The sequence below is a fragment of the Cuculus canorus genome, chromosome 16, assembly GCF_017976375.1.
Source record: "Cuculus canorus isolate bCucCan1 chromosome 16, bCucCan1.pri, whole genome shotgun sequence".
NCBI classification, from domain to species: Eukaryota; Metazoa; Chordata; class Aves; order Cuculiformes; family Cuculidae; genus Cuculus; species Cuculus canorus.
In genome coordinates this window covers 17,237,388-17,250,003 of record NC_071416.1, presented here as the reverse complement: position 1 = coordinate 17,250,003, position 12,616 = coordinate 17,237,388, and the positions used below count along the sequence as shown (strand labels likewise).

General features: G+C 38.9%; 1 protein-coding gene across 17 annotated transcripts in view; it reads right to left on the bottom strand.

The window, feature by feature from the left end:
* Positions 1 to 1,952: 1,952 nt before the first annotated feature.
* The window catches only part of ZMYND8 (zinc finger MYND-type containing 8), a 67,207-nt gene continuing 56,543 nt past the window's right edge, over positions 1,953 to 12,616 (bottom strand). For 9 of the 17 annotated variants that reach the window (XM_054081676.1, XM_054081680.1, XM_054081672.1 and 6 more), the window contains 6 exons: positions 12,223 to 12,413; positions 11,073 to 11,153; positions 10,366 to 10,444; positions 8,473 to 8,712; positions 8,148 to 8,305; positions 6,310 to 6,736 (listed from right to left, as the gene is read on the bottom strand). In XM_054081676.1, the coding sequence (XP_053937651.1) occupies positions 6,539 to 6,736; positions 8,148 to 8,305; positions 8,473 to 8,712; positions 10,366 to 10,444; positions 11,073 to 11,153; positions 12,223 to 12,413 (947 nt within the window). In that variant the 3' untranslated portion in view covers positions 6,310 to 6,538. Of the gene's footprint in view, positions 4,694 to 6,309; positions 7,854 to 8,147; positions 8,306 to 8,472; positions 8,713 to 10,365; positions 10,445 to 11,072; positions 11,154 to 12,222; positions 12,414 to 12,616 lie in introns of those variants that run through there. The other 8 variants (XR_008452627.1, XM_054081671.1, XM_054081669.1 and 5 more) reach the window with 8 other exon arrangements.

Below are 12,616 nucleotides of genomic sequence, written 5' to 3'. Positions count from 1 at the left end.
AGTGAGCACCAGCACCAGAAGGTGACACCACAACTGATACCAAATTCGCAATCCCTGCATCTGTAGTCAGGCCACAAAGTTCCAGTTCGATTGTAACAGCCTCTCTGCAGCCGGAACCACCAGCCCGTTCACCGCAGCACTTGCAGCTGTCTGCCTGCTCCTCTCATCCACGCACCAACACGGGGCTTCTGCAATGAATCCTTGCAATGGCAAACTCTATTTTGGGGGCTGACCCGAAACCTCAGAGCATCCTGAATGCAACATCAGCCCCCACTTCCCAAACAATGTAGGGTTCCTGCAGTAAAACTAAAGCTGGGAAAACACTGCCACCGCTTGGCAAAGCTTTGGAGTTGACTGATCCTATTAAGGGACACCAGCATCAAATCTCCCGTCCTTCCTAACTGAAGGCCCATGTGATAAGGTAAGGTAATAATGCAGAGATTTCTAAGCTGGGTCCCCAAGACAGTTAATTTTGTCCCCCAAATCAGAGGAATCAGCAGTAACGTGCCCACATCCTTCAGTAGGTTATAACAGAGGATGTTAAACCCAAGGCCCTTCAATGCCCATAGCTGAAGGATGAAAACAAGTTTTCCCAGGATGGTGTAAGGGCAGAGAGGCTTTTCAGTGTTTACTCCCTCAGCCCCCATCAACTCAACACCTGACCATTGGCATTGCCCTTCGCAGCAAGAGGATGAAAGCACAGCCACCCTGACTCTGCTGTCAGTCCCAGACTAAGTCAGGTACCACAACTGACAAACCTTCACCACCAGCATAGGTAAAAAGTCCAGGCCCAGCACAGTAATTTCTCCCAAAATATCTGGATCCAAAATAAACTGGGATGCGCTGCACCAGGCAGAGGGATACTCTATACACAAGCAATGGATGCAGCTTATGCCTAGTCATGGTATTCAATCACTCAGTAAAGCCACAGCCTGTCTTTTAAATTCACATCACAGTATCCTCTCCTCCCACAATATCCAAGACAGAGACGTGTTCTTCCTTCACATTAATCAACAAAAAGTAATCTTCAGAAAAGCAATGAACATCATACCTTAACTGGCTAAAGTGTAAAAAAATAGTCACTAGAACATTTAAGACAGTACCTTGATGTTGATCCGATAGCTCTTGCTGAGAGTTATTTCATTATATAAGTTATATATAAAACTATGCTAGGATTTAGTCACCTGTTATTTCTTACCAGAAACCTCTTTTGTAGGAAAAAAAAAACACTATGTCCATTAAAATTAAAATCCTTAGATTCAAACAGGCTTCAGAAAGTCACGTGTTTCCTGTAACAATTTGACTTGTGCCTCTTTTTCCTCCTAACACAACAGCTCATTCCTAACACCAGAACTCACACCACAAAACATCATTTCAGGATTTGTGCTTTTCTTTAAAGAGCAGCACTGGGAACATTAACTTTAGTTGTCTCACAGATGCTTGTAACAAGGTTCCTCCCAGAGGAGAAACCTCAAGACAGTATTCACAGTAAGGATGTACTGTGAGCTCCCCATTTCCTAGAGCAGGAAACTAAGACGCACACAGCCGTCTCGCCCACTTTGTGTGCTCTTGGAGAGCTGCAGCTGTACCCATCATGAAAGCCCCTGTTTCTAACCCACAAATAAACCTAAAGACCACACACATCGGTCCAACCAACGCATAAGTGTTACAATGGCAAACAATGGACCTTTGCTGTTGTTCAAACTGAGCGAGAATGGTGCTGCCGAATTTTACACATAAATGGCTCCTGATTTATAGACTGCCAGTACTGCATTGTTTTTCCTCAGATTCAGCAGGCTTTGATTCAAAGGTCCCACACTTCTGAGACAGAAGGTCCAACAAAAGTGAAATCACCTGCCCTGGAGACTGCAGAAATGCGCATTCATCCAGACTGAAACGAAACTGGAAATCCAAGAACATAGAACGTATTTCTAAAACAGTTTAATTAAAAAATCGTGACGTTTCTTGAAGAATTGGAGAAACCCACAGCATAGTGTGTGTCACCTGTCTTGGTCACAAAGAAACACAATTGTCAAAAAAGATATTTAAGTTTAATACAAATTTTATACAAAGAAAATGTGAAAAAATACTTCCATATGCTAAAAGCAATTATGCTTCACAAATAAGGCCAGCTAGGCTATTTTTGACACAACTGCAATTCACGAATATTCTGTTCTCGCTTTTTTCTTCTAATACTTTCTTCCCTCTAATACGGTACTAGCTGGAGACTGTACAAACCGCGCTCTTTTATAAACAATGGGAGAAATCAACATGACTAAAATGTACAACAGAAGGTACTGGAATGATATCATACAATTATTTTCTCATATACATACATCACCTTTGCTTTGTTCAATGCTTTCGTTTTACACAACATACAAAATGGTACTACAGTATAAGTGTAACAGACGGCATTTTCAGGGTTACTTTCTCTCATACTGTACTGTTTCATGCTTACATAAAAACATAAACTCCATCATATAAATAATACATGCTCTGGCCCAGCATCAAAGTCCTTTGCCCGCATTTCCCAGTCCATGTTTTTTTCCACACCTAGTTCTTGTTCCATTCAAAAAGCTTTTCAAAGTCCTTTTTGGAGGATTTAAAAAAAACCCAAAACTGAACTGTGAAGCATAGGAAAAAAAATTACTTTTCTCAGTCTTTGATATCAGTGATCAGAAATCGCACCACCACCAGCTAGAATAACACCTCCAAACCTTTCTGATATTAGACTGAAGGAAATTTTAAATTAACTGTAACCTGTAAACAATATAAATTTGAACAGTCTGGTCATTGTGAAAAACCAATGTCAATCTTTATGCATTTCAGGTCCACAGATTGGAAATGTCAAACCTGCCTAATACAATTAAGTGAAAAAAGATAACCTTCATCATTTGGTTGCTCAAAGAAATTCTACAAGAGTTTCCAAGTGCAGAATTTTTTTTTCCATCCAAATGCAAATCAAGTTGTTCAGGTTCTTGTGATTTTATTATCTGATGTGTAACTGCAGTTTCCCAAGACCAGCTTTCAGTGTTAGTCTGCGATAAGGCTGTTTTAAGTTTTCCTTTTCCAACTTCAAACGCTCTTTATAAGTTAAAGTCAATACAAATATAAAAAGGAGATGGTACTCTAATGACATCCACAAATTGTACATTATTTACAAAAGGAGCATAGATTGAATATGGATCTTACCTGTCCTCAGCTTTTCTAAGCCAGCACTAATGCTTTACATTAATGTAGTGTAGTTAATGCTTTGTACACATAAACAAAGCTAAAGTCTGAAACTTTGATGTTAATCCAAAGAACTGTGTTTATTTTTCACATTTCTATTAGATTTATTAATTCCAACAATTGTATGGACTTCTTGTTAGCAGTTAGACTCTTCGTACTTGGACTGGCATTGTGGTCTGAACATATTGAACTCCAGTTCTCATTGCCACTGTCCCAGCAGAAGGACTTACCACTACAGGAATGGTCTGTGGATTAAAACCAAGAAAAACATATTGTTATGTTAAAGGTCACATAAACATGACCACAGAAATAGAGATTTATTTTCCAGGGAAAATCCAGAACAAGTTCCAATTTTGTGCAAGAATTAATACCTTTATTACTGCAATATTACCTCATTCCAGGGTCAAAAGTAGTGTATTACTTTCCTAGAGCCAGGAGTTTTTCCATATTATTCTTACTACTGTCTAATTACAGGGACAGGTGGTCCCACAGGTACTGTACACACTCTGTCTGTGCTCGGAGAGCTAGGTTTTCATAGTTATATCCAGTCATGTATTTTCCCCAAACTGATATATCGGAAGAGGAAAAAGGGTTAAGAAAATCCTTTGTCATTTGAAAAAGTTTTGACAAATCAAACTGGAGTACAAAAATACCCTTGCTTATAAGTATATTCTTGTTACACATTTACTTAAATCTCTTTTCCCAAAAAGAACTCCCCCATGCATCCAGTCTACACAGAAGAGAACGAAGAACATCCATTTGAACAAAAAAAAGTTCTTAACTTAACTTTTGCACAAATCAATAACAAAAACATCAGCATTACTGGGAACTGTCTTACACACCCTGTAAAAATATTACTATAGAATAAATTTTTCACTTCCATCATACAGATTTATAAATCTCAACAGATGAAGTTTCGGGACATATCTATAGGTGGTAATTGATTCTACAGGTGCAGAGACAAAGGCACAAGAACATTAAACAATCTGGTCAAGGTCACATCACTCTGGAAGATCTGGAAAAGGATTTATTCAATCTTAAGTTTGTATCTTAAGCTTCCTCCAAAGGTGTGAGAAAGTCTAGAAATGCCTATACCATACAAACTGCAAGTAGGTTTTGGTACAATTCCAGTGATGCATGACTGGTGATCAAACAAATGCATCCGTTTCAGATCACAGCATTTTGCAGAAGAAACGGGAAGCGGGATTTTGAGGAATCTGAAAGGGATGCACGGATCTTCCTCCTGATGGTAGTGTGACATTCCAAAGAGAACACGGAAGAAGAAACACAAGTTCACTGAAGCCTAGTGTTTCCCCACACTGTTTTCGGAAACCACATTAGTGTCTTAAGGGTATTCAACAAAGATTGCAAGTACTACAATGGATTACAGCCTAGAGTGTTCGTTAGCTTCTTTGTGGCAAAGTCTCTTCTCTGCCTTCCAGAAGCTTACTCATTTCATTCCCTGGAATGCAAAGACGATGAATTTATATTTTTACATTATTTTAACTGCAGAAAGAATGAAAACAAAGCATGGAATCAATTTGCTAAATTAATTCAAGATTACTGTAATTTTTTAACGATTTCAGATGTATGTAGAGGGTTCAACAGAAATGGTACCCAGGAGATATACTGGAAGTTGTTCAGAGGAAGAAATCCCTAGTTGTTAACAAAGTGCAAATTGAACCATAAAGAAGCCATTATCTAAGTTGCTGTTGGTACTACAGGTGGGGAAATCAAGGTTGCCACAGTCACCTTTTAAATAAACACACACATGAAAAAAATTAAGTTTCAGTTCTTCTAGCGACCAGGATATGGAATGTGTGAGACTCCTTAAATGTGTTAAGATCATTCCCTGAGAGGTAAATTTTCCACCTCTGCCAGTTTTACCCATATGTACATTTTGCATACATATTAAACATGCACTAAGGTTTAAAATTATTTAAATTGCACGTGCAGTCATTAGAATACAGAGGTGTCTGTCGCTGTGCAAGACTAATGCAAATGTGTACAAAGTTTAAAACATGCACAAATAAAGGTTGAAGCCTTTCAGACATTTCAATTATGATTTACAGAACTCAATGCACTTTGTATTACAGAAAACAGATGAAGGTGCTGCCATTTTTCTGAATATTACACAAAACCACCATATGATCTTACAACCTCTCAGTTATTCACAAAAGAGCCTATCATCTTCAAAGTTTGCTCTTTGATTTTAAAACATAGAAAACCTTGCTGTCACGGTAATTCAGTCCAAATGACTTAGGGTCAGTGCTGCAAAGGTGCACAGTGCTCTCAGTTGAGACAAAAGTGAGTTTAAATGCTGCTAGGAATGTGAAAAGTTGTGATCCCCGCTAAGAGCAATCAAATTGGTGTGAAATACAATGGCTATGAAATACTGTACGTATGAGTGCCTGTACGGACATCTCTATGCACACATAGAGGTGTGTGTCCTGCAGCTGGAGAACCACGGCGGGGGGGGACCGCACACAAGGAAAGAGAAGGGCAGAGGAACTTCTGTAGCTAATTAGGCCTCACAATCACAGCATGATTAAGTTACACTGTTAAATTAGAATGTAGGTATTGTAAATTACCTAACTTCAGTCAAAAAATGAACAGATGTTCCCCACAGAGAGGCTTCTCTGTTGAACCCACCACTGAGACAGAGCATGCCACTCAGTTCCAGAGCAGTATCAGCACCTTTCCGTTTGGTACAGAGAACGTCAGCTAAGTTCCCATGCTGACTCTGAAGTAAGAACTGCAGAACGTGACCAGTTGAAAGAATGGGGTTTATGCTGCATAGAATACAAAAATCAAGCTCACTTCTGTCCCACCCTCTGTGACTGACACTAGGGAATTCAAGTGTCCTTGGTTACGTCTTGGATGGAAAAAAAAAACAGGTCTAATTCCAATGCAGTTTCTCATGATTTCGTAACACTAGTGTGCAAGACTGCATGAGAGACACACTGCTGATGAATGCGTATCTTCTTTCATAGTTACTGAGATGTCACAGGAATATCAAGCATAGCTCAGAATTAATTCAATCTCTTTAGGATGCCATAGACAAAAAGGTACTGAAAAGATATTTAAAATTAATTCTATATATTTACATTGATGTAGTCATCAAGTATATACATTAAATGGACAAATAACCAACATAATAATGTAAAATGGAAGTCTGACTGTCCTCAGCACCTTCGCTGTAGTTAATGATAATTCCTGAATCCTTGTAGTGATGAAATGAATGGGTAGAATGTTGCACAGCAAAATAAGACATTTTGCACTGCAAGTTCAGACTATACCAGTGAATTCATATCTTGATAGAACAGCAGACGGAGACAACCCCCCAGAAATACTGAGCAATTTTAATGCCAGGAACAGTACTACTGCAGACTTTAAATGATGATATTGTACTTACAATTGTGGGTTGAGTAGTTGGAATATAGGTGGTGGTCTGCGGTACCTGGACCAGATTAATAGGCTGGTTGCTTGCCACACCTGTTGCTATCTGCAGAGACAGCACAGGCAACCTCAGTAGAAGTCTTAGCTCTTACATAAATTCCACCTAGTTGTTATTATTCTTATAATACGAAATTTATGTCGGATGTTTTGTTTGTGTTAAAAATTTGCATCTTAATGAATTCACAGGTTACTTCTTTGTTAATAAAACAAAATTCAAATTATGAATATGATTAATGTATACAGCATGATGTTTCAGGTAGAACATCTATGTGAAAGCAATTCCAGATTTGTATAACTGGAACATTCCCTGGCAAAAGTTTTAGGCAATTGATTTTCTCCCATCCCTTATCTCCCCAGTAAAACAGAAGTTGTGCTGCCACAGACTATGCATTTGAACATCGACTGAGCCAGAGTTTAACTACCTTCACCCAAGCAATCGAGTGGAACAGCATATCCTTTTTTCTTCTTCGGATCTGTTTCCCAAGTTACTCCCTTAGATGATGTGTCAAGCCCAGAGATCTAACACCAGACAGTAGCAAAAGTGTCAAGAAATGAACACAGCTCTCTAGTTTACTATGCTTCCCAATTCTATAGGACTATCTCAATGAGACATCATGCTGGAATCACAATACTACAAAATTAGTTTGCTTTTAATATTTTAAAATACAACAAGGCTCCTACTGATGTGGGGAATCATGTGTAAAGGTTTGAAGGATCAGCCCACCCCATAAAATTTTTCATTTAATAAATCTTGCAAGGGCAGAAGAAAAACAATGCTGAAATTGCTAATAGTCAAGCCCTACCTATAAAGCAGAAACTTCTCTATAAACATTTTCTATATATGCAACGTTAAGTCCCTTTTATTAGAGCATTTGCTCATCCTTGCCTACTGAATACTATCAGAGTAGATGCTATGGAGGATTTCGTAACTGCACACTGCTCCGTTTACTGTAGATCCAGGTGATTTGTTGTATCAGTGTTATGGAACATTGTGGTACCCTAGTGGCAGTCTGTTGTGATAAAGTAAGTTGATTTGAATGCAGGTCTTGAGCTTGGCCTCTGAACCCCCAGGCAAGAAGGGCTTGGAAGTGCTGCAGTCAGTATTGCTTATCAGAAGGCAACTTGTATCGAAAGATCCAGACCAGAAGCTACACTGATGGGTCCTGGAGAGAGAGAGAGAAAGAAGTCCAGTCCCCTTTGGCTGGAAGGATGAGTCAAGCCAACACAGGTCTTATTGGGAATGAGCGAAGGGGAAAAGGGTGCTCCCAGAGGAGAGGAGATTTTTTTTGTCAAGATGAAGGAAAAGAAACCACAACTCCCTATCTCACTCCCCAAATCACACTCTGAAATATGCAAATGGTCATAAATGCCTGGCTGATCCAGGGAAGCCTTAAGGGGTAGGTTCCAGAGCAATCTGACATATTATTTTTGTTTGAAGTGACCACAATGATACTCACTGAAACACTCTCTTTGCTTTTATCAGCTGAACCTTCCTTTTCCTTCGGGGTGCTGGCTGTTTCTGTCGGTGTAGGCTGCACACTCGAACTGGGCTGGGATGATTTATTTAATGTTTCTGTGTTAATTTCAGTATCTGTTTCTTGCTGTGTTGCAGTAGCTAAAAGAAAGAAAGAAAGAGAGAGTAGTCACTACTCCTGCATCCCAGTCCCCGGTCCCCCTTCACAGGCACATCTGCACTCTTGCCAATGAAGAATACTGAGTCACTCTGATTCCCACCCACTCTAATCCCTCAGCTGTGAGACTGGCCACCCGGAGCAAGATTACCTGACTGTGTGCAAGATTTCATATGCTCAGGCCAGTGAGCTTGTTGACAGGGATAATCACAGTAGCTAGTATTCCAGCAGCAGTAAAAAATGGCCTCTTTCTTGCAGTTGGCACACCACTGCTTCTTTTTAGTTTCATCCACTGCTTGCTGCTTTTCCAGTTCCAGCTGCTTCTTCACCTCAGCAATCAAACGATCTCGTTCTTGCTCTAGGCTCTGACGCATTTCAGCCATTGTCAGTTCTACTCAAAATGCAAAGGAAGATGAGTTTTGCATGCTCTGCCCCCCAACAGCAAGGTGCAAACCAATAGTTTTCATGAGCTTAAGGACAACATGAAATTAAAACTACTAATTAAAATATTCCCTGAGTTTCAGCATCTCTGTTTCATATCCAGTCAACAAATGAAAGTCTTCCATCCTCTTTTCTTTTTCTGGCACCAAGATTTTTTACCCTTAACCATTAGCTTCCATTTAACACTTTAGTTCTAGGTGTCCCAGAAAGGATCAGAATCTTGGTCTCCTCAGTGCAGCATAAACACAAAAAGGATGTATGCCCAGCTGCTGCTACCGTGGTCTGTCCACAAGCCCAAACTTTTCTTCTGCTCCAGTATTCAGAAAATACAGAGAAGTACATTTTTTCTCTTTTCTTATAAATACCAGCAAACCAATTGCTCATTGTATCCTGGTTCCTTTACAAAGAAAAACGTGAAAGTTCCAAGAGGGACACTAAGAAAGTTGTAAGAACTGATCACTGTGGGAACAAAGCTATACATTTGAGCCTCACTTCAAGGAAGTGGGCAAACACAAAGAAAACATTCCAATTTGAGCTACCTTTACTTAGGATGAACCTTTGAATAGCTCTGAAGTTGACATACTTCGAAAACACCATTAAAGGCTTTCTCTCAATGAGCAGCTTAAGGCTGGTGACAAAGAGTTTAAAGGATTTTTCTTTTATTTCTGAGCACACCTAGACATTCAGTTCTGCGAGCTGCACACCAGTTGTTGCCATACCTAAGTAATTCTGAAAATTGCTATAACTGGAGCGCACCAGTGCAAAAACTGGTCTATCCCAATTTGAAAGACATGAGTCTGAACATGCAATTATTCAGCACTTAGTTCACTTCCACTTCAGATATGGTCTGCAAAAGACAGTCAAAAAGTGGTCCAAGACACTGTCCTACACAGTCCTAAAGGCTGTTTGGTCTGCACGTTCTTGAAGAAGACTTGCTCACTCAATTGCAACCTTCTTCACACAGTCAGTGCATCAAATAAAGGTAATTTTAGAGGAATTGCACTTTAATCATGGTTCAATTTCCTGCCCATATGGTTGAGTGAATGTAGGGATGAAAATCCTCCTCCTAGGAGGAATAGTCTTTTAACTGTTTAAGGTTGCATTTTGAATTTGTTTCATTGACAGTCTGGCATCAAGGTTGAGTCAGAGTTGACTGTTCACTTTAAATAAACAGATAAGTACATAAGTACATACACAAACAGCTGATCTGAATCAAAATGTCAGCTATGATCTCCAAAGACACCAGAAGAAGCAGGTTCCCCCAGTGGCTATATTAACAGAACCTGGATCATACCAGAATTAAGATGAAGCAATCAGCACAAAATAGCTCATGAAGAGGGATTATCTACTGATGTATAGAATAGTTACTCTGTCCTATCAAGAGCTCTCTTTAGCCTAAATTTGTCTCAAAGGGCTGATCGCCTGTTGCTTCCTATGCACTGACCGAAGTGACTTTTTGTACCTAGTGAACAGGTGCCTGCTAACATCAGCACATTATAGAACGTTTCATGTCCTTCCCTTGGACAATCTACAGTATCGTGTGATGAAGGCAATACTACAGGCATTTGGACTGATACACTGTTCAGGACTCCTGTTTTCATACCTAGGTTATGCTTCATTTCTGAGAGTTCCTGTTGATGTAACCACTGAAGCTTTTCTATCTCAATCCTCAAACGCCGAATCTAAATATTAAAAATGTAATAGTTAGTAATATTCAGCGTGCACTGTACGATCCATAATTATACAGAAAAACACACCAAAAGCAAAGAGCCTCATCATCATTTACATCAAGGTTCCTTCATCTTAACAAGAGGACAAGACCAGAGTAAACCCAAAACCAAAGACTGAGGTATTATCAGTATTTGTTTGTAAGATTTTTCTACCATAACAAGTACAAGATTGTCCAAAACCAAAAAGTATTTCTATTAAACTTGCTCTTGCTTCCTCTGGAAACAGTCAAGTCTCAAATTTCTGACGGGAATCAAACACTCGTTCCTCAGTTTTGCTTGCGTTTATGACTATGACTTTTTTTTTCTTCTTTTTGAACTTGATGAGGTAAGGAAAGCATTTTGTTTCATTTACTGTTGATTGGGAATATAAATATTGCTCAAAATTGGGACTCCCTTATTTTGCTTAAAACAAGCAATCATTCCTTCTGACGCACGATAGAAATTAGGATCGCCAGACAGTCTCGATATTTCCCAGGTATAGCTGGCACTATTATGTATAATTATACATGGCACTTTAAATACTATTTTGCAACTTTTAAAGTTGAAATATAAGCAGTATAAGCAGTTAGCTTATACTAACCTCAGCTATTGTACTTCCAGTAGTATTTTTGGAGAGATCATTATATATTTCGGTCATTGTTCCTTTGATGGCATCCATCATCTGAAAGACAAAATGAAAAAAAAATCTTTGCTACGTGTTTTTAAGAGACACCGAGTTTCACTTCCTTTTAACTGCTCTGATGTGAACTTACAGTGCTATCAACAATGGCCCATATCTCTCAATATATTCACCTGAGTCTACTTTTAGAGGACTGTTTAGAAAGCAGGTAGAACATGACATTTTTGATCAGGACTCTGATTTTTCAGTATCCTGAACTGGTGAACTGTTTGACCTTCTACTTCTCCAACAAACTGTCATTGATATAATTTACAAATTAAAAAAATGCAACCATGAGTTTGGGGTAGAAACTCAATGCAAAAAAAAAAAAAAAAGAAAGAAAAATTAAAAAGACACTGACACTGCTGATCACTGACAAACCACCAAGGCCATAGGGCTGAGTGAGAACACTGAACACTGCCCATCAAGAGTAATTCTGGGGCTTTTAATGCCGTAGTACCTGTCTATTTCCTTATACATTGTATTATATTCACTTCAATTTTTTAATTTAAAGACCTAAGAGAGCATATGAAAAGCAAATGTCCCATCCCTCACTGTCACTGTTCTGATACAAATATTACACTGCATCTTCTCTTTAACAACTTCGCTTCTGTTTAATAGATGAATATACACCTACCATCTGATGAAGCTATACAGTGTTTCAAAACAAAACTACATTTTTGTATACATATTGCTGAGCACAGATGAAGAAATATTAATGTTCACTGTAAATACAATGCTGAGGAGACAACTACATCTTTAGGAGGAAAGATAGAAAATGGTCTAAAACACACTGCAATGGAAATAAGAAACAGCAGTGGGGGAACGTGAGAAGGCAGGGGTCTAAAGCGTCTGAGCAGCTGAAGCTTATCATATACACCCTTTGGCCTGGAACAGCAGTATTCAGCCAGCTCTAAAGAGGTTCAGTACTTGCATCAAAACCTAGCTGTTCTTACCTATTTGAATGAATTTGCAACATATGACAATGTGAAGATAAAAGTTCTTTCAGAATTTGCAATGTCAAAAAGATTCACTTGACAGAATTTCAAGAAAACCTTGCTCAAGAACTTACTTTGCTGGTGTATTTAGCAATATCTGCAGCCACATCAGCTGAAGCGGTTGCAATTGGCAAGTCGGCGTTAACTGAGGAAGAAAGTGTACTTGCAGATCCAGAACTGGTAACCATAGAAATAGGCTGAGTACTTGTAACCAAGGTTATAGTGGATGTGGAAGTGCTCTGGGTTATTTCTTTTTGCTGCACAGCTAAGAAAAGAGAACATACAGCAGAACAATCACATAAATGATTATCAAAATAAATAGGCAAACTTCTAACTTTAATGTCTAACTTAAATGTGTGCACTTAACCATTTCAAACATTTACATTATATATACCATGGTGCCATTTAATCTATTAATTATGGAGTGTCCAGCCACTGAACTTGTACAAAATTGTAAGGCTTAAAGGT